This window comes from Chlorocebus sabaeus, chromosome 6 (genome assembly GCF_047675955.1).
Source record: "Chlorocebus sabaeus isolate Y175 chromosome 6, mChlSab1.0.hap1, whole genome shotgun sequence".
Classification (NCBI taxonomy): domain Eukaryota; kingdom Metazoa; phylum Chordata; class Mammalia; order Primates; family Cercopithecidae; genus Chlorocebus; species Chlorocebus sabaeus.
The window spans coordinates 18,402,661-18,423,569 of NC_132909.1; the positions used below are offsets into that span (position 1 = coordinate 18,402,661).

Here is a 20,909-nt window from a genome sequence, read left to right on the forward strand (position 1 = left end):
GAGCTGCAGGGCACTGTAGAGAGATGGAAGCAGGGGAAAGTGAGGCTAAGAAGGAACAAATACTGACACTAAATGACACTCCCTATTTGCACACTGTCTGAATGCCTCATTTAGGTCTCCCTATGAGGCAAAGCCGTATTTTTTGCTTTGGTTTGATTTGGCGGCTTTTTTTTTTTAAGACAGAGTCTTGCTCTGTCACCCAGGCTGGAGTGCAGTGGCGTGATCTCGGCTCACTGCAACCTCTGCCTCCCTTGTTCAAGTGATTCTCCTGCCTCAGCCATCCAAGTAGCTGGGACTACAGGCGCCTGCCACCACACCCGGCTAATTTTTTATATTTTTAGTAGAGACAGGATTTCACCGTGTTAGCCAGGATGGTCTCGATCTCCTGACTTCATGATCTGCCCATCTCGGTATCCCAAAGTGCTGGGATTACAGGCGTGAGCCACTGCGCCTGGCCTGCTTGTTTCTTTTAAAGGCAGGGTCTCCCTCTGTTGCCCAAGCTGGAGTGCAATGGCACAATTCAAGGCTCACTGCAACCTTGAACTTCTGGGTTCAACTGATCCTCCTGCTTCTGCTTCAGCCCACCAAGTAGCTGGAACTACAGTCACTGTGCCTGGCTAATTTTTTTTTTTTTTTTTAATCTTTTTTTTTTTTTTTTTTTTTTTTTTTTGAGACGGAGTCTCGCTTTGTCACCCAGGCTGGAGTGCAGTGGCGCGATCTCGGCTCACTGCAAGCTCCGCCTCCCGGGTTCCCGCCATTCTCCGGCCTCAGCCTCCGAGTAGCTGGGACTACAGGCGCCCGCCACTACGCCCGGCTAGTTTTTTGTATTTTTAGTAGAAACGGGGTTTCACCGTGTTAGCCAGGATGGTCTCGATCTCCTGACCTCGTGATCCGCCCGTCTCGGCCTCCCAAAGTGCTGGGATTACAGGCTTGAGCCACCGCGCCCGGCTTTTTTAATCTTTAGTAGAGACAGAGTCTTGCAGTGTTGCCTAGGCTGGTCTTGAACTCCTGGTCTAAAGCGATCCTCCCACCTCATCCTCCCAAAGCACTGGGATTTACAGGCATGAGCCACCACACCTGGCCACAAAGCAGTATTATTATCACGTTTTTACAGATGAGCAAACTGAGGCTCAGAGAGGTGAAGTGAGTTGCCCAAGATCATACAGACACAGGCAGAGCTGGGATCTAAATTCAGACTCCGAGGTTACAAACACTGCTCTTCTTCTTCTTTCTTCTTCTTCTCCTCTTCTCCTCTTCTCTTCTCTTTTCTTCTTCTTCTTCTTCTTCTTCTTCTTCTTCTTCTTCTCCTCTTCTCCTCTTCTCTTCTCTTCTTTCTTCTTCTTCTTCTTCTTCTTCTCTTCTTTTTCTTCTTCTTCCTCTTCCTCTTCCTCTTCCTCTTCCTCTTCTTCTTCTTCTTCTTCTTCTTCTTCTTCTTCTTCTTCTTCTTCTTCTTCTTTCTTCTTCTTCCTCTCTCTCTCTCTCCACAAGCTCTCACTCTGTCTCTCATGCTGGAATGCAATGGCTTAATCACAGCTTACTGAAGTTTCAACCTCCTAGGCTCAAGCAATCCTCCCACCTTAGCCTCCTGAGTAGCTGGGACTACAGGTTGCACCACGACCACAGCTGGCTAAATTACTTTTATGTTTATTTTTTGAGTTGTTTTTTTTTTTTTTTTTTTTTTTTGAGACGGAGTCTTGCTCTGTGCCCCAGGCTGGAGTGCAGTGGCGCGATCTCGGCTCACTGCAAACTCCGCCCCCCCCGGGTTCCCGCCATTCTCCTGCCTCAGCCTCCCGAGTCGCTGGGACTACAGGCGCCCGCCACCTCGCCCGGCTAATTTTCTTGTATTTTTAGTAGAGACGGGGTTTCACCATGTTAGCCAGGATGGTCTCGATCTCCTGACCTCGTGATCCGCCCGTCTCGGCCTCCCAAAGTGCTGGGATTACAGGCTTGAGCCACCGCGCCCGGCCTATTTTTTGAGTTATTTTTTGAGACAGGGAGGGTCTTGCTCTGTCACCCAGGCCAGAGTGCAGTGGCTTGATCTCAGCTCACTGCAACCTCTACCTCCTGGGTTCAAGCAATTTTCGTGTCTCAGCCTCCCGAGCAGCTGGGATTACAGGTGCCTGCCACCACACCCATCTCTCTCTGTGTGTGTGTGTGTGTGTGTGTGTGTGTGTGTATTTTTAGTAGAGACAGGGTTTCACCATGTTGGCCAGGCTGGTCTCGAACTCTTGGCCTCAGGTGATCCACCCGCCTCAGCCTCCCAAAGTGCTGGGATTACAGGCGTAAGCCACTGCACCCAGCCGATAATTTTTTTATTTTTATTTTTTGTAGAGGAAGTCTCACTATGTTGTCCAGGCTGGTCTCGAACTCCTGGCCTCAAGTGATCCTCCAGCCTCAGCCTCCCAAAATTCTGGACAACCCGTGCACACCACCATGCCCTACTCAGACACTGTACTTCTAACTACTACCTTTTAATTCACAAGTAAGAGACCCAGAAAGAAAGAGGAAGACACCATTAAATACAGAGAAAAGCAGAAAAACACAGACACTAAGAAATGGGAGGCAGGGGGAATCCAGAGAGAGAGAATGGAAAGAAACAGAGAAATGACCAGAGAAAGACAGATGAGCAACGACAGTGGGAGTTCCGAGGACTGAGGCTCTCTCCCTCAATCCCCACCCCCTCTTTTCTTTTCTGTTTTTTCTTTTTTTTTTTTTTTTTTTGGACAGTCTTGCTCTGTTGCCCAGGCTGGAGTGCAGTGGCACGATCTTAGCTCACTGCAACCTCCACCTTCAAGGCTCAAGTGATTCTTATGCCTCAGCCTCCTGAGTAGCTGGAATTACAGGCACACACCACTGTGCCTGGCTAATTTTTGTATTTTTAGTAGAGATGGGGTTTCACCATGTTGGCCAGGCTTGTCTTGAACTACTGGCCCCAAGTGATCTGCCCACCTCAGCCTCCCAAAGTGCTGGGATTACATGCGTGAACCACTGCACTCGGCCCTCCCACCCGCTCACTGAAACTCTCCCCTTTGGGGTGAGGATAGCAACCCCAGGCATGTACCCTCCCAACCTGGGACCCGACCTAATACCCTAACATCCTGCTGGCAGTGGCTGTTCTTGCTGGGCAGGCGTCCCAAAGCACATCGAGCCAGATTCAGGCAAAGTGGAACTGGCCCCTCAGCCATCAGTGGAGGTGGCCTGGGAGGCCCTACCCTGAATGGGGTCTCCCCAAGGCGATGCAGAAACTGGGACACGCTCTGCTGAGCATGGGGCTGGCTGGAGTGAGGCTTGTAGGTGGTCCCCATGTGGGGATTAAGATGTCAGCTCTTTAATCCCAATGCTGTTCCCATCACAGGCTGACCAGGGTCGGTCCCAGGGCCCAGTCAGGGACACAGAGGTGGGAGAAGAGAGGGAGAAATAGACTCAGAGGTCCTGAGAAAGACAGGCAGAGAGAGATGATGGAGAAAAACACGTGGAGACACTGAAAAGAGTTGGAGAGGAAGAGGAAGAGACAGATACGCAGGGAGGGCAGAGAGATCCTGGAAAACAGAGACAGGGAGGAGAAAGAGAGCCACTGTGAAAAGGGGAAGACAGCGATGTCCAGAGAGAGGAAGGACAGAGACCCTAAAACAAAGATAAATAAAGAGAACAGAAATGAAGAGAGATAGAGAGACCTGAGAGAAAAAGAAAAAGGGAAGAAAAGGAAAACAGAGAGAAACAAAGAAATCCAGTCTAATTACAAAGAGATAGAAACACCAAGGCAGGAGGATCACTTGAGCCCAGCAGTTTGAGACCAGCCTGGGCAACGTAATGAGACCTGGTCTCTACAAATATTTTTAAAATTAGGTAGGCATGGTGGCACGCACCTCTAGTCCCAGCTACTTGGGAGGCTCAGGTGGGAGGATCACTTGAGCCCAGGCGGTCGAGGCTGCAGTGAGCTGTGGTGTCACTGCACTCCAGCCTGGGCAACAGAACAAGACAGATGAAAGGGGAGAGAAGAAGAAAGGGAAAAGAGGGGAGGGGAGGGAAGAAAGAGGCTGGGCACAGTGGCTCACGCCTGTGATCCTAGCACTTTAGGAGGCTGAGGCAGGAGGATTGCTTGAGACCGAGAGTTGAAGACCAACCTGGCCAACCTAACAAGACCCTGTCTCTATAAAAAAACAAAGAGAAGTAGGGAGGAAGAAAAATTGGACATTCTTTCAACAAATACGTACTAAGCGCCTACTGCTGTACTGAGCACTATTTTAAGCGCTGGGATACAGAAGCGAACCAGACAAAATCCCTGCTCTAGAAGAGCTGACGTTCTGGAGGACAGCCCACCCAAGCAAAACAGAGGAAGAGTCAGGAGCTGGGGAGAGAGCCAGAGGCCCTCTCCGATAAAGAGGATCCATTAAAGCCTGTCACAGAGGGTGGGGTAGGGCTGGGGGAGGATGCTGCTTACCGTGCCCCGCCACTCCCCACTGTCCGTGGAGTCAGCAGCTCTGAGCAGGGGCCCTGCCCCACAACCCCTGTCAGTCACCAGGTTCCAGAAAGGCTGACAGGTAGGAAGACCCAGGACAGGGCAGGACAGAATATGGAGGTACAAGGGGGTCAACATGCAGAAAGACACCCTGAAGACATAAGGAGAGGCGCAGAAGTGCCAGGCTGAGACAAAGGGAAGCACAGACTGGGGGAGATACAGAGAGAGGAAGACACGGACATACTGAAAAGAGAGACAGAAAACAGACACAAACAGGCAGAGACTGAGAGAAGAGAGAGATGGGAAGAGACAGAAAGAGGAGAGAGAGAGATGAACACAGAAACACAGAGACTGAGAGTGAGGGAGGCTGCGTGCGCTGGTTCACACCCATACTCCCAGCACTTTGGGAGACCAAGGCAGAAGATTGCTTGAGCCCAGGAGTTGGAGACCAGCCTGGGCAACACAATGAGATCCTGTCTCCTCAAAAAATACAAAAATTGGCCGGACGTGGTGGTGTGCACCTATGGTCCCAGCTACTTGGGAGGCTGAGGTGGGAGGCTTGTTTGATCCCAGGAGGTAGAGGCTACAGTGAGCCATGACTGTATCACTGGACTCCAGCCTGGGGGACACAAGCCAGACTCTGAGAGAGACAGAAAAGAGGGAAGGGAAAGGGGGGGGAGGGGGAGAGCAAGTGAGACTGAGATGAAACAGAGATACACAAGAGAGACCCTCCCAGAGACAATGCCAGTCCTAGGCTCTGCACAGTCCCCCCACCTCCCCAGGTCTGGGCCCTGTGCCAGACACTCGGAGGAAGGCTGGATTTGGCCAAGCAGGGGCAGGCAGGAGGGTGGACCACATTCCTGAACAGTCTGTTCCAAATACAGCCCCAACCTCACTGCTCCCACCACCCCAGCCCTGGCCCATCCAGGCCTGAGTCTGCCCCCTCTTGGGGAACAAGCGTAGCACACAGGGTCCCGAGAACAATGGAAGTGACAAGGGCTCAGGTGTCAGCTCCTAGGAATCACAGGCACAGAGCACAGGAGTGTCAGGGGTGTCTTTAGAAGTGTATTTGAGCCAGGCACAGTGGCCTGTAATCCCGACACTTCAGGAGGCCGAGGCAGGCGGATCACCTGAGGCCAGGAGTTTGAGATCTGCCTGGCCAACATGGTGAAACTCCGTCTCTACTAAAAATACAAAAAGTAGCCAGGCCTGGTGGTGCATGTCTGTAATCCCAAGTACTCGGGAGGCTGAGGCAGGAGAATCTTGAACCTGGGAGGTGGAGGTTGCAGTGAGTCAAGATCGCACCGCTGCACTCCAGCCTGGGCAACAAGAGTGAAACTCTAAGAAAAAGAAAAAAAACAGAAGAAGAAGTGTATTTGAGAGTCAGTGTGTATTTAGGAATCAGAGGTCCAGGGTACAGCATTCAGGGGGCCCAGAGGTGGCCTGGAGATTGAGGAATACACACCTGCAGGCCAAGTAAATTGGACTCAGAGGTGCTAGGGACTCAGGAGGCTGCACCTGCTGGCCAGGTGTGTTGACATGAAAATGCTAGTGCACGAAAGTTGCTAAGTAGGGCAGGCTGAGGCAGGCACACACAAAAAAAGCCAGGGGGAGCCAGGGCACAGTTCCACTAGGGCTGGGGGCCGGAGATGGGGAGCCAGGGCACAGTTCCACTAGGGCTGGAGGCAGGGTGGAGATGTCTGGTTGGGGAATCCACGGAATGAGCAGCCCAGAGACGCCCACTCTTCCCACGTCGGGTCTCCGCCCCTGCTCCACCCAAGACCTTTTGGAAATCAAATAGAGGTCCAGGCGTGAATTGTAGCCATGATGATCACGGGTATTGCAGCGCTGCTGTTGTGGCTTCTGGTGCTGGCGCTGGCGCGGTGGGGGTAGGGTGGGTGCCGCGCTCAGATGCGAGGATCCCTACCTCCCCGGCCCAGGCCATTCCCATTGCTAGGGAACTTGCAGCTGCAGTCCGGAGGCACGGACCACGCACTCCATTCCCTACAAGAATCGGGGAACGGAATTTTGGATCCGTGGAGGTGGGGCTGGGGACTAGAACTCCTCCTGAATGAAGACAGCTAAGGGCTTGTACTCTGAGACCCTGAGGAAGGACAGGAAGGATGAGTGCTCCGGACTCCTGAGTTCTAGGAAAGGAGACTAGGGAGTGGAGAGCTTGGGGTCGGGACACTGGGTGGTAAGGAAGGAGCCCAGAGCAGGAAATCAGGTTGTGGGAAGAGGGGAGCAGAGCGTCTGTTCCCCTGGTTCAAGGTGGGGAGGCTGAGTACTGAGGGCCCAAAAGCCCGACTCTGAGGGTGCAGGAGGCTGGGAAGTTGGACTTCTAGGTCCCAAGGGAAAAAGGAAGTGGGGGCCTGGTCTCCTGGATCTCAGGGAGGAAGGAGCTGGGGATCTGAACTCCTGGGCCTGAAGAATGAGGGCCCGAGACGAGGACTCCTGAGTCTGAAGGAAGAGAGAGCTGGGGGCGAGGGCTCCGATGAGAAACCCGATGGGCACCAGCTGAGCACCGGCTCCCTGTAGCTCTCCGGCCGCTGGGGCCCGGTGTTCACAGTGCAGCTGGGCCCGCGCCCTGCAGTGGTGCTGTGCGGCTACGCAGCGCTGCGGGACGCGTTAGTGCTACAGGCGGAGGCCTTCTCCCGCCGCGGGTCCATGGCAGTCTTCGAACGCTTCACACGCGGACACGGTGAGGCCCGGGCGCTGGCCGTGCCGGCCTGCACACCTCAGGCTGGGCCCGTAAACGGTAGAGACGGGCAAATGGGGGCGGGGCCTAATAGAGACTCCAGCTAATGAGGTGCAAACGGCCGAGAGAGGGCGCGGCGGCGCTAAAGCGTAAGGTTCGAATCGAGGTTCATCCTGCAGCCAAGAGGAGAGAAGAGCCTAAGAGTCAAAGCCCGAGAGCCAGCCTGGGTCAGCAATCGAGCCCAGCAAACGCGGGGCCAATGTGTGGATAGGGCACTTAGAGGTCTGGTAAAGAAGCAAAGCGCAGGAAGTCGGCCGCAGGAGTCGGAGGCCCCGAAAGGGATGTAGCCAGTGACCTGGCGCTTCCTGGATGGGGCGTGGCCAACTCCCGGGCCCGCCTCCTTTCCTGTCCCTACCACAGGAATCTTGTTTTCTAACGGGCCGCGCTGGTGGACACCGCGCAATTTTGCAGTTGGAGCGCTGAAGGAGTTGGGGTTAGGTACACGGACCATCCAGGCGCATGTCCTGGAGGCAGCGTCTTGTCTGCTAGACGAAATTCAAGCCACCATTGGTGCGGCCTGGCCGGGAGGGCAGAAGGGCCTGGTGTGGGAGTGACCCTTGGACTGCCAAGATGCGGCCACGGGAAGGTATTTGGGTGGAAGGAAGCCAGTAAGCCCATGGGGCTGGCTGGGGGCAGGACCATGCGTTATGACCACTGTCCTGTTCCTACCCCCAGGAGCCCCGTTTGACCCCGTGCCACTACTAGATAATGCTGTATCCAATGTTATCTGTTCTTGTCTTCGGGAACTGCTATGGCTACGGGGACCCGGAGTTCCTGAGGCTCCTGAACCTCTTCAGTGACAACTTCCGCATCACGAGCTCCAGATGGGGCGAGGTGAGAGGGCCGGCCACAGTCTCTCCCTTGTGCGTCCAGCCTTATGCCAAATCCCGAGTACACAGACCTACCTACAGTGGATCATTAGAATGGGGCAGTTAGATTCTTGGAAGAGTTCTAGAACCCCCAATATCAATGTCCTGGTCCAATCTCCCTGAAGGGAAACTAAGACCTAGTGGCCTTGTCCAGGGCCCTTGTTGAGACCCTGTCTCTCCAGATGTACATTTCCCCGTCCCTCATGGACTGGCTCCCAAGCCGGCACCGCCGAATCTTCCGAAACTTTCGGAGCTGTGGGTCTTCATCTCTGAGCAAATCCAACAACACTGGCAGATGCGGCAGCCGGCGGAGCCCCGCGATTTCATCAATTGCTTGACCAGATGGGTAAGGCGTGGTTCCCAGCTCCCTAAACTCTATCCATGCCTCCCACTAACAGGTGCCTGGTACGCGGCAGCGCGTCTCCTCTGCCCACAGTAACAGCAGGACCCAGAGAGCCACTTCCAGGAGACGTCAGTAATGATGACGCACCTTTTTTTTGGTGGCACCGAAACGAGCACCACCCTGTGCTATGGACTCCTCGTTCTGCTTAAGTACCCAGAGGTGGCAGGTCTGCGAGCTGGAGAGACCCAGAACGGGAGGCTGCGGTCTGGGGATGGCTGGAGGGTCCTGGAAGTGCGCAGCTCACAGCCTACCCCGGCCCCGGCCAAGGTGCAGGAGCTGGACCCTGTAGTAGGGTGGAGGCGCGCCCCAAGCCCAGACGACCACCAACGACTGCCCTACACCAACGCAGTGCTGCTCCAGATCTAGTGCTTCATCAGCGTGGTGCCGCTGGGGCTACCGCGCTCACCCTCGACACCCACTTGCACAGCCACTGTCTGCCCAAAGGTGCCCACTGAGTTTGGGAATCCTGTGCGGGGCCCGGGTGCATGAGGTGTATTCCGAGATCAGCCAGAATCGATGGGTGTGCGCTGTGCAAACTGAAGCACAATCAGTTACTCCTAGAGCAGGATAGCAGGCCTGCCTTCCCTTCGGTTTTTGTTTTTGTTTTTTGATTTTATTTATTTTTTAAGATAGCCTCGCCTTGTCGCTCAGGCTGGAGTGCAATGGCATGATCTCCACTCACTGCAACCTCCGCCTCCTGGGTTCAAGCAATTCTCCCACTTCAGCCTCCTAAATACCTGGTATTACAGGCACCTGCCACCACACCTGGCTAATTTTTGTATTTTTAGCAGAGACAGGTTTCGCTGTGTTGGCCAGGCTGGTCTCGAACTTCTTGACCTCAAGTGATCCATGCTCCTCGGCCTCCCAGAGTGCTGGGATTACAGGTGTGAGCTACCTGCCTGGCCTATTCCCTTGGGCTTTTAAAAAGGGCCTTGAATGGAGGAGGTACACATGCTCACCAAGCCCACAGGTAAACCTAGTTGCACGTACCCCCAGGGCACCTTTGTGATTCCCCTGCTTGTGACTGCACACTGACCCCACTCAATTCAAAGACCCAGAATGCTTCAACCCTACCAACTTCCTGGACAAGGGCAAGTTCCAGGGCAATGACCCTTTCATGCCCTTTGCCTCAGGTGCGGGCAGGGGAGGAAGGGGACCAGCCTGGACCAGCTCTGGGGTGCATGGTGCTCACTAAGCACCCGTGTACCCGGGAAAGCAGATGTGCCTGGGCGCAGGCCTGGCCCACTTGGAGATCTTCCTATTCCTTACAGCCACCCTACAGAGGTTCCGCCTGCTCCCTGTGGTAAACCCTGGCATGATCAACCTCACCTGCAGTGCACTGGCCTGGGCAGTGTCCCCCCAGCCTTCCAGCTCCAGCTAGTGGCCTGCTAAGGTCAGGTTCCACTGTAGTGGGCTCACTGGCCCTCAAACCTCCATACCCTCCTTGGTCAATAAAGGCCCTAAATTGCAGATGGAGTCAGGTATGTGCAGCTCTGAGGTAAACTTTTATTTCTTGGCTGACAGGACTTCCATACCCATGCTCCTCCTGGCACCTTTTACTCTGCCCAAGCAGTGGCAGCCCAGTCCAAAAAGGTGCCTGCCATGGCCAAAGGGGCTGGGGAGTCACTTCACATTCCAGGCTGGAGGAGTGAGAAGGTTTGGGGGTACTCCTCCCACCCCATTGCCAGCAAGAGGCCATGACTCACCTCAACCCCAAGTCCTGCATCCTGGTGGGAAGTGACAATGCCTCCTCCCAGCTCTCCACACCTAATGGGGTCATGACCAGACAGGGCAGGACCCAGGCCCCAGCTTCAGTTGGTAACGGTTGCCTCCAAGGCTGCCCCCTGTCCAGGTCACAACCCCAACCCCCATCATGGGGCAGCAAAGGTCTCTTCTCCTTGGTCCTCAGCAACAGACAGAGCCCTCCACGCCAGGCAGGACAGAGGCAAAGTCAGAAGCAGCAGCGGTGGCAGGGAAGGAGCAGCCAATACAGGCCCAGGGCTCTCCTGAAGTCAGGGCAAGCTGTCTGCCATGCGGCTCTGGGACTGGCCACTAGGTGGGCGTAGGCGGCTGTGATACAGGTACTTGGACACCTTTCTGTCCTGATGCTGGGGGTGAGAGGGGACAGGAGACAGTGAGTCATCAGGAGAGGGACAAAAAAGCCAAGGGAAACCTGGGGAAATGGGGAGAGGACCAGGAAGAAATGGGGCTCCTGTTGGGGTACCAGAAGAGTGGGCTAAGGAAGGTGGGCAGAGATGAAGAAAAATGAGTGGTGAGATTTAACAAGAGGCTGATGAGGGGGATGGGGTGGCGTGAGGCCCAACAGGGCCCACGGAATACGAAGGACTGGAGGGAGGGAAGCAGGTACCTAGCTGATACTTGTCTTTGGCTGCTGCCCGCTCCTTGGCATCAAAATACCAGACAGTGATGGCGTACCTGGGGACCAGGATGGTTGGACATCAGTTTTCTGCAATTCCAGCTACCATATCCACACATGCTAGGAGGCCATCCTTTTCAGCCACCCGGTTCTGCTCCCCCCTAGGCCCCCTCTCAGTACTTGGTTGCTCCCTAGTCACTCTGAGGCTCTGACAGGACATTGTCACGGGGGGAGCACCTGGGTGCATCCCCAGAAGTACAGGTCATACCTGGTGGCATAGGCTGGCTTCACCTCGTGGGGGTTCCGCCGGTCAGACCAGAAAATGAGCAACCGGTCAAAGAGTGGTTCGATGTTGGCTACCACCGGCCGGCCCTCAGGGAAGATCTGCAGCAGGCCGCCATGCACCTGGGGGCAGGCCACAGGATGAGGTTGGCCAGTCCAGCCAGGAGCCGCTGCCTCCCACGGCACCCGGGAGCCCACTAGGGGGCGCAGCGTCCGCCCGCATCACTCCCTCCCACCCCTCGGGCTCTCAAAATGAATGACAACCCAGAGTCTGCATCACCATGGAGATGGGCAGGAAGCTACTAAAGACAGGAAAAGGGGGAAAGTGTTCATTACAAGGCCGGGTGGGGCTGGGCAGACAGCACCATTCCCGGAAAGAGGGGAGTTCCCATCACACAGTCAGATAGAGAGGAGGAGGTGCCATTTCCCAGGAAGAGCCAGCAGATTGCACCCCTGGCTGTGTGCTGAGAAGAGGAACAGGAGAATGCCAGAATCTGGGCTGAGAGTGGAAAATGGAGTGGATGCACGCCCCATCTACCCCGGTTCCAGCCCCACCTGCCCCGGCCCCAGCCCTAGCCCTGACCCCAGCCCCACCCTCGCCCTCACCCCTACCTTAACGTCCCAGTTCTGATTCAGGTAATAGATACAGGTGATGCAGCGCCCATCGCCGTGGGGATTGTCAACGTGCCTTACGTACCCGAGCCCGTTGCCTGGGTAACACGCCACCATGGCCTGGCAGGAATGGAGGGAGGTAGGTTTACTGGGGCTAGGCAGGCACATCTTAGAGAAGCAGCCATGAATTACCTATTTTCCCACCCCTCCTTGCCCTGTATTCCTTGGGTCAAGGGTTCCAAGTGCCTGCCCCAAAAGAATTTCTCCATTTTCAGCCAAAATCCCATCTCCAAGTCCATCAGAAACCTCAGCTCCTGGGTCTCAAGAGCCCACTCCCTCCCACACACATACCTGGGGCCTGGCACCAGCTAGGGCTCAATTAGTAACAGACGGTTTGATTTGTTTCAAGATGTCCCAAACCCTACCTCAGCTATTTCAGAATAATATCAATTTAAACATTTTCAGGTGTGCAAGGAGGTGGCCTCACAGCCCTAGACCAGGAATTCTTACCCTTGGCTGTGGAGTGGAACCCCCTGGGGAGCTCTGAGGCTCTGAGGCTCTGATGTACCTGGTCTAAGGAAGGGCCTGAAATTGGTAAAGGTTCCCTGGTAATTCTACCATGCAGCAATGTGAGAACTGCTGCCCTGGATTACAAAGAATCCCCACTAAATTATCTGTCCCATAGACATCCGAACAGGAGCCAAAACCTACAGTCTGAATAGAAAGTGAGACCTAATTCCAACGCCAAGGATAATCTGCTGGATAACCCTAGCCAGATCCATCACCTGAATGGGCCTCAACTGCCTGATGTGTACAACAGGGGTAATAAACACCTGCTCTGTTTACAGCAGTAGCAATTAACCCCTCTGAGAACATAACTTGGGAGGTTCTGGACCCCCATCCCCCGGAGACCTAACAGGGCTTGGTTTCTCTGTCTACAGGGTTCTTTCCTCTGTCTGACAGTTGCCACTCCCCAGACCCAGCCCTACCATGCTGCAGCCAGGGCCCCGGGATGTTTGTCATCAGGGAGCTGGCAGAAAGGTGGCTGAGAGGTAAAGGAAATGGCCCAGCCACCTCTGCAGACCCAATTCCCTGGTTCAAGTCTCAGTGCTGCCACGGGAGCTGTGGCATCAGGCAGGTGACTTCCTGGTCTCAGGTTCCTCGTTCATGGATCCAATGGAGCTGACGGCTATTTCACAGGTTGTTGTGGAACAAGTGAACAAGATAACAAGTGTCTGGGAAGACAGCCAGCACAGTGCCTGCCACATGGAGCACAGGCTGAAATGCCATTTAAAAATTTAAACAGGTCCCTGTCTTACCACTGCCCAAAGTCACTGCAGTAGCAGACAAAAAGGGGAGGACTGGCACAAAGACCCTTCAGCTTCTCCCCAGCCTGGACCATCTGTCTGGACCTCTCCGCCCTGGTACAACTCTGCTGGCATCTGCTCCCCATGAATGCTCAGCTACACCTATGGGCCCAGCCCAGCAAGACAGCCCCAAGATAAACATTCATGATCAAACATCAGTGGCTTCTGCCACAACAGGATGCTTGCCAAGCACGCACACCACGGCAGGCTGGGCTGCTTCAATCCTCACTCTCCCCAGGACGCCTCCCAACACATTATCCCAGGGCTCACCCTCTGTGGTGGATGTTAAGCTGCTCTGCATTAACCATGTGCACCCTCGTCCACCAGACCTTGCCCTGGAAAGAGACGGTTGCCACCATCTACGGCCACCTAGCAGTGGGAAGCTGACAACCTTCTCTCTGGCAGCACCAGAGTACAATTAGTGAGAAGGCCCCCAGGAAAAACCTTACACCTCAAGATTCAGGAAGGGGCACCTTCTTTGCACTGCTCACTCCCTGTAGATGGGTCGACACTCTGAGCAACCACCTCACTGGGAGAAGAATTTGGCCATGGCCCAGGAGGCTTGGAATCAGTGAGTTACTGACTAGAGATGGGCAAGGCCTCCCCAGTTAGGAATCCAATCAGAGATTACACTGATGATGCACGTGGATGGGTGACAGGGAAGGGGTCCAGTGCTGCACCCTCTTCCACCACAATCCTTCCCCACACAGCAGCCAGAGCCCCTCTTCTCCAGGTCTTCGCTGCATCCCAAGAAAATACGAATTCCCAGCCACAGCCTCAAAGGCCCCCAACCTCATGTGCCACTCCCATCACTCCGCTCCGTGCCTCAACAGGCTGAGCTCATCACCACCACAAGGCCTCTGCACCGGCCTGGGACACTCTCCCTTCTGACCCTCCTTGTTATTCAGGATTCAGAGGCCAAGGGTCACCTTGAGTACTCCAGCTGATTTTGTCCATTCCACTCCTAGCAACATGGCATCAGCACAGGCACCTGTTTACCTAGTACTGGCCTGGAAGGCAGCCACAGCGAAGCCCCTGGGGCCACGTCAGTCTCCCCAGTGCCCAGTGCCATCAGTACCTGCTAACTGAGCGCACTGCTCTGGGCCTCCTCTGCACCCCAGCCCTGCTGTGTTCCCTCCTGTCCTGCACATTCTCACACAGCACCTCCCACCAAGCACACAGGACACATGCAGAAACAGGAACCTGCTCTTTAGGGCCCCACCCTTCCCCCACATATACACACCTTGGGGGTGAAAGCATCCTCTGGCCCCAAGGAAAGTATCTACTTCCTGCCCTCACGGGAAGGCCTCAGGAAACTTGCTCTCAACCCCTCCCACCTAGGGGAGGGGCAGGTGGGACCAGGGCCAGGAGACTAAAGACTTAAAGGCTATTGGTGACAATGGGCCTGCCAAGAGACCCAACACCACTACACACACACCCCAGTCAGAAGCCTGTGACTGTCCCACCTCCAAGTTGCTCTTCAAGGAGTAAACCAAGCAAGGTGGACCCTCCCTGGGGTCCCCTCTGGTGGCCCTTGCTGCCAGTGGGAGTCAACTCTCTCCCAACTACAGGTCAACTGAGCACCTGTCCCCAGTCAAGGAGTTGGGGGAAGGTAGAACACAGGAGCTCCACTAAGAACGACTAAGAAGCAGATTCCCACTGGCTCTAGCCCGCCACACTGGTGATCCATGTCCCCACGGCAACTGCTGTGGCCCACCTCAGCACCCTACAGCCTTACCCTGGAGTCCAGCAGAGTCCAGATGGCGCCCTCTAAAAGCAGAAAAGCCTGGAGTTGTTTCTCACTGGGGAGGGGACGGCTCCTCCCCTATGTTCCCAGTCCAGCCTGGCCTATCCTTACCTCCCTAGGACAATTAGGGTCACCTAGGGCTAAAAAGGTCCAAACACTTCCCCTCTCTAATCCTCGCTGGGGCCCCGTCCCCAACCCCCTGGAAGGTGGGCACCAGAGGCGCCAAAAGACAAGAGATCCGGCCGGGCACAGTGGCTCACATCTGTAATCCCAGCGCTTTGGGAGGCCGAGGCGGGCGGATCACGAGGTCAGGAGATAGAGACCATCCTGGCTACCACGGTGAAACCCTGTCTCTACTAAAAATACAAAAAATTAGCCGGGCGAGGTGGTGGGCGCCTGTAGTCCCAGCTACTCGGGAGGCTGAGGCAGGAGAATGGCATGAACCTGGGAGGCGGAGCTTGCAGTGAGCCGAGATCTCGCCACTGCACTCCAGCCTGGACAACAGAGCAAGACTCTGTCTTCAAAAAAAAAAGACAAGAGATCTTCTCCTTCTACTCTCCCCACCCCAAACTGCCACAGACTCGCTGGAGATGTAACCTGGTTTTCCTGTTCCGTGGATCAGCAAACTGAGGCTCAGAGCAGTGTCCCATCTGGGCCACTCAGCCCTTCTGGTCTCCCCCTGACGAGGACAACAGCCAACCTGGTGTGAAGATGCTGAGCCAGGGAGGCCACTGATCCTGCCCGCAGGAGCCAAGCCCAGGGAGGGGCCGGCTCTGGCTCAGCTATCAAGTAACGGGAGGGAGAGGGAAGTAGAACAAGTTCCAGCTGGGGTGGGGAGGAAACAGGCCTTGGCCCCAGGGGAGCCCTGGTCCCTGAGCCAGCTCCAGCCTGAGAGGAAAGCCACACAGAGGCAGAACCCAAGATGGGATCTGCAGGAGGAGGCAGGGGACATCAGGAGCTCAGTCTCATGCCTGCAGGGCACAACACAGCCCGTGCCATCGGCCAGCCAGGCATCGCTGTGTTGAGCAGTGGGCACTCCCCACAGGGCCCTGTCCAAAGGACACCAAGCCCTGTACTCAAGGCCAGGCCCCCACACCACCTATGAAGACAGTGATCCTGTCAGCACGCCGGAAGGGCCCTGTGGACCACTGTCCTGTGCTGGGCTCCTGACCCCAGGTTCCTGAACAGGCAGCTGGAGGCCATGAGGCCTTGACAACTGCCCGGAAACTCCAAGCAAATGAGTATTTGTCTTAAGAGAGGATCTGTGGCCTCTGACAGATTCTCAAAAAGACCCAGACTCCAAAATACAATTAAGAACTACTGTTCTAAAACAAAAAGAAAAAGAGACTAAGAACAAACACATAAAGGCAGAGAGAAGAGACAAACATGGGTAGGGAGGAAGTGACACACAGGACAGGGGGAATGGATGGCAGGGACTGGGACGGGGAAGGGTGGGAGACATGGGGATGAGAGCTCCACAGGGGTCAGCAGGCAGCGACCCAGTACCAGCCCCAGGAGACTGTCCTCGATGCAGATGCCACAGTAGGGACCCAGGGCACAATGCAGTCCAGGGCCAGGCACTGGGCCTAGCGGGCAGCACCCCTTTCCCTCCCTCAGCCCAGGGCTCACTCATCACACCCTACCCGTTCTGCTTCTCCTGCCTGGGAGACAGGATGAATGAACTAGAGACACGGGCCAGCAAACAGGGATGGACAACAGGAGCACAGGGAAGGATGCGGACAGGGACAGACAGCAACAGAGGACGGACAAGTGAACTGTGTGCCTGTCTACACCACCGCACTTGGTCTGGGGCCCCCGACAGACACCAGGAGGCCATGAACCCCACCAAGGCCCATGCTGTGAATGTCAGCAACTCTCATGAGTTTCTTCAAGAGGGTTCCTGGCAAAGTCAAGAACCACTGTGGCTCCAGGACAAACTCCTAGCTTACAGGTGCACACATTAAGGCCCACAGGGAGGACAAAGACCCCCCGAGTCCCCACAAGTGAGCAACCCACTCCACTGAACTGCCTAAACCCAGAAGCCCCCCAGAAGCCTGTCTCCAAACCCACTGTGCTCAGAGCACTGAATGCCAAACTGGGATGCTGCAAAGCCCCTCGAGAGAGGCCCCCACCTAGCCTTACCTTGGTGCGCCCGTTGATGACATAGCTGCCCAGCCGCCCTGCGCAGTGGCGGATGACGGCGTCCACGTGGGCCATGAGGGCACCAATGCTTCGGCAGCCTGCTTCATGGCCTTCCACCCAGGCAATCTGGTCCCCACGGATGCTGCGCGGCGGGATCGCCCGCTGGCTCACTAGCTGCCCGTCTCGCAGGCGCCCACCCCGTTTGAGGGCCTCCACCTCGGCCAGCACGCGGCCACCCAGCGCTGCCCCCAGGAAGCTGTCCTTGACGCAGATGCCGTAGTACCGCATGCAGGGCACGATATAGTCCAGGGCCAGGCGCTCAGGTGCAGAGGGCAGCACCTCCTCCATCAGCCCAGCACTGGCCTCACCACTGCCACTGCTGCAGCCGCAGCTCATGCCACCCTCCCGCTCTGCCTCCTGGTTCTCTTGCCTGGCCCAGGGCCGCTTGCTGGGTGAAGGGGCATCCCCACCATCCTCGGCCCATTTCCGTTTGGGGGCCTCAGGCCGGGCGCCCTGGGCTGCCAGTCGCTGGCACCCCTTGGTGACCAGCGCTGCAGCGCCTTCACTCTGCAGCGGCCGCAGCTCACCACCATCCTGCCCGCCAAAACCGTCCCGAAGGGGGCTGGCAGTGGTAGAGGTGGCTGTAGCTCTGGGAGTCCCACTCCCCGCCGAGGCCTCACTAGGCACTCCTGGGCAGTGGTAGGAGGGGAGCAGGGGACAGGGCAGGTAACTCTCCACCCCCATCCTGGCCCGGCCAGGCTCCAAGGGCTCTGACGAAGACCCTGGTAACTGAGGGAGAGCCTGACTTAGGGGCTGCGACTGGCACGGGCTGTCCATGGCAGCAGTGTCTTCATCCCCCGGGCATGGAGGGCACCGCCCGGGCCCATGGTGCCACCCTCCTCCGCCTCCTCCTCTGCCTCTTGATGCAGCTGGGGGCCACCAGGCCTGGCGTGGGGCAGGGTGAGGCAGGGCAGACAGCAAGAGCTCTTCTCGTGCCCTGGGGGTTGCTTGCTGGTCCCCAAGTCCTCTGCCGTCCCTAAGGGCTTGGGAAGGGACCCTTCAGGGTGGCTAGAAAAAGGAAAAAGAAAAGGGATGTGAGAGGAGCTAGAGACAGGCAGGGTAGGGAAAGAGGGGATGGTATGGGCAGGAGTGGGGAAGACGACCAGTACAGACTTGACTATAGAGGTCCCCCAAAACCTGAGGCCAAGTCGGGGAGAAGACCCTGAGAATCTGGAGGTGTGAGAGTCCGCTGACAGACAAGGGACAGTGATAGGGAAAGGCTGGAGACCAGAGGCTGGGTAGATGACCCTAAGACAGAGGACTGTGGTGCGGGTTGTGGGACGCGGTAACCAAAGACAGAGAAAGGAGGGCTGGAGTAGAAAAGGGTGATGTGGAGGGGTGGGAAGGAGGGAGTTTGGAAAATAGGAGGGATCTGCCTCGGCGTTCCAGAGAGAGACAGAGAAATGTGGGGGATTCTGAGAGAATCAGAGTTGGGGGCGGGGGGGTCAAAAGACAGAGGAAACTGGGGAGTCCAAAGACAAAGAGAATGAGGGGCCCAGAGACAGAGAAACAGACCGGAGGGAAGCTGGGAGGGAGGGCCCGGGACGGAGCGGGGCGGTAGGGTCGACCCGAGCCCGACGGGAGGAAGCCGGCCGGGGGCGGACACACGCCCAGGCGGAAGGGAGGTCCCGAGACTGACCGAAGGGAGGGGCCCTCGGGGAGAGGGTCCGCGGCGGCAGAGGGAAGGACGGAGGAGGGTGCACGCACCCGGAGACAGGACGAGGGAAAAAGGCACCCTCCTCCAGGGCACCCCCACGCCCCCAACCCGGGCGGGCCCTGAGGCCACTTTGGAGAGCAGTAGCGACAGGGACAGGGCCTAGGGGCCGCTCGGACCCCCTCCTCTCCCCCTCCCCTCGGCCTCCGCCCGGCGCGCGCTCCCCGCCCCCACCCCCAACCCCCCCAACGGCCGGCACCCAACGTCCCCGGCGCGCGTCCCCTCCCCCGCGCCGCACCCACATCCCCCTTACCGGGGTCGCCCCGGCAGGCCCCGGCGGGCGCCCCCACACCCCGCCCTGTTCGCGTCGGCGCCCCGGCTCCGACTCAGTCTCCTCCCGCTCCCTTCTCGCCCCGCGACCTCCTCACCAAGCTTTTTCCTCCGGCCCCGGCGCCGCCGTTTGTGCCAGCCGCCCTGCGCCGCACAGCGCGCCATACCCCGCCCCCACCGCGCGCGACGCCCCGCCCCGCCTCGCCCGTTGGGCACGTGACCGCGCCCCCGCGGAGGCAACGGCGCCTGCGCAGACCTGAGCCGCGCTGGGCGAAGAAGTTCGGGACAAGCCCCCAGCCAAGGAGAAAGGAAACAGGGCTCCGTGGCCGACACGAGGTTCATTTGCATCATCCTCCGCCCCGCCCCCTTTGCGCGGGAGGGGGATCGCAGTGTGAGGGGCCGGGTCTGGGAGGGGGCGTTTCCTGCATGTTGGAATCAAGTGGCGTTGGCGGGGCGGAGCACGCAAATGATGTGATTTACATGAACAGGCCCACCCCGCGTTCCCCCTCAGCGCGGGCACCGGGTTCGGCAGCGCGGTGCGCGTGACTTCATTTACAGGGTCAGCTCCTCCTCCTCCTCGCTGCCCAGGAACGGGGGTGAGATGGATAAATGGCTGCGCAGTTAGTTGGCAAATGTATGTAAATTCGCACGTCAGTAAGTAATTTACATAAGTATCTTTTATAACGGAGGAGAAAAAGTGCGGGATGCCCTTGAGAAAAGGGAACGCGGACTAGAAGGGATGTTGTGCCAATGTGTATTTTCAAGACCCGCTCCGCCCTGCCCCCTCGGGACAATCGTGGGAATCAGAATAAAGAACCAGGGAAAGTCTGGGCAACAGAGTGAGACCTTATCTTTACACAAAATTAAAAAATGAAATAAAAAAAAAATCCACGGAACGCTACAGAGCTGGGAACATTTTGGGGGACTAAGGTATAAGGTCATTTTGAATGCCCCGCCCCCTCCACCGTAACTCTGGAGAGCTGGGACTCAAGGCTCCCGCGGGGTCGGTAAGGCGGACGCGGAGGTGGGAGGGCGACGAGCAACTGGGAGTGTCTTCAGGGGGCTGCACCAGTCCCCAGCAGGCCACCTGAGGGCGTAGGGCAGTTCGCGTGAGCACAAGGACATGCATACTGGTATCTACACATGCGTGAGAATTGCACAAAAACCCGCAGTCCTCAGGGCACACACAGGGTTCATGGCCACACAAGGGTGTTTCTTGTTTAGTTTTGTTTTTGAGATGGGGTCTTACCCTTCTGCCCAGGCTGAAGTGCTGTGGCACGATCACAGTTCACTGCAGGCCCAACCTCCCAACTAAAGTGATCCTCACCACTCAGCTTCCGGTGTAGCTGGGACTTCAGGTGTGTACCATGACACCTGGCTAACTTTTTCTGTTTTTTATTTTTGTAGATAGGGTCTCTCTGTGTTGCCCAGGCTAGTCTCCAACTCCTGGGCTCAAGTGATCCATCTGCCTTGGCCTCCCAAAGTGCTGGGATTACAGGCGTGAGCCACCACACCTGGCCACACATGGGTGTTTAAAAGGAGCCAAATTCACACCGAAACACACACAGACCTCAGGGGCACACATGCACAGGCACACAAGCAGTAGTGAGCCACTGCCTCTGATTCTCAGGCATCAGGCATGCACAGACCGGAGGCCCACCGATAGGTTCAAATTCCCAAACAATACCAGCCTCACCAATACACTCACCAATACAATCACCAAGGCCACAGAGCAGTTACAGCTATCAGCATCACACACAACCAGCACACATTCCTATAGACATCATCCCATACGCAGGTACTGGAAACATGTACACGTCACAAACACAGGGACATCAGCATGTTTACA

The 20,909-nt window shown here is 56.5% G+C and overlaps 2 protein-coding genes across 5 annotated transcripts; one reads left to right on the top strand and one right to left on the bottom strand.

Annotated features, from left to right (window-relative positions):
- Positions 1-5,830: 5,830 nt before the first annotated feature.
- On the bottom strand, positions 5,831-19,249 carry EGLN2 (egl-9 family hypoxia inducible factor 2). 4 transcript variants are annotated; one of them, XR_497682.3, is made up of 7 exons: positions 19,159-19,249; positions 17,017-18,084; positions 11,761-11,880; positions 11,135-11,271; positions 10,858-10,925; positions 10,196-10,597; positions 5,831-7,330 (listed from the first exon to the last, which is right to left on the bottom strand). XR_497682.3 is itself a non-coding variant. In XM_007996876.3 (6 exons), exons 2-6 carry the CDS (start codon positions 17,851-17,853, stop codon positions 10,542-10,544), a joined length of 1,218 nt encoding a protein of 405 aa, XP_007995067.1. In that variant the 5' UTR covers positions 17,854-18,084; positions 19,159-19,249; the 3' UTR covers positions 9,976-10,541. The 4 variants fall into 4 exon arrangements, 2 of the variants coding, with proteins under 2 accessions (XP_007995067.1, XP_037847652.1); XR_497683.3 differs by lacking the exon at positions 5,831-7,330 and adding an exon at positions 7,342-8,122; XM_007996876.3 differs by lacking the exon at positions 5,831-7,330 and having other exon boundaries at positions 9,976-10,597.
- Positions 6,284-8,855, top strand: LOC140711768 (cytochrome P450 2F2-like). The gene is given in 9 exon segments (XM_073015736.1): positions 6,284-6,342; positions 6,417-6,501; positions 6,998-7,160; positions 7,578-7,727; positions 7,893-7,947; positions 7,949-8,051; positions 8,269-8,332; positions 8,335-8,432; positions 8,640-8,855. Coding segments are annotated over 9 exon segments (993 nt in total).
- Positions 19,250-20,909: the final 1,660 nt, after the last annotated feature.

Excerpts from the sequence above, each read along its gene's own strand:
- EGLN2 (XM_007996876.3), bottom strand. The coding sequence starts at position 17,853 with ATGGACAGCCCGTGCCAGTCGCAGCCCCTAAGTCAGGCTCTCCCTCAG. Across the intron at positions 11,881-17,016 it reads TCATCAACGGGCGCACCAAG|GCCATGGTGGCGTGTTACCC; the intron begins GTAAGGCTAGGT and ends CATTCCTGCCAG. Across the intron at positions 11,272-11,760 it reads ATCAGAACTGGGACGTTAAG|GTGCATGGCGGCCTGCTGCA; the intron begins GTAGGGGTGAGG and ends GCCTGCCCCCAG.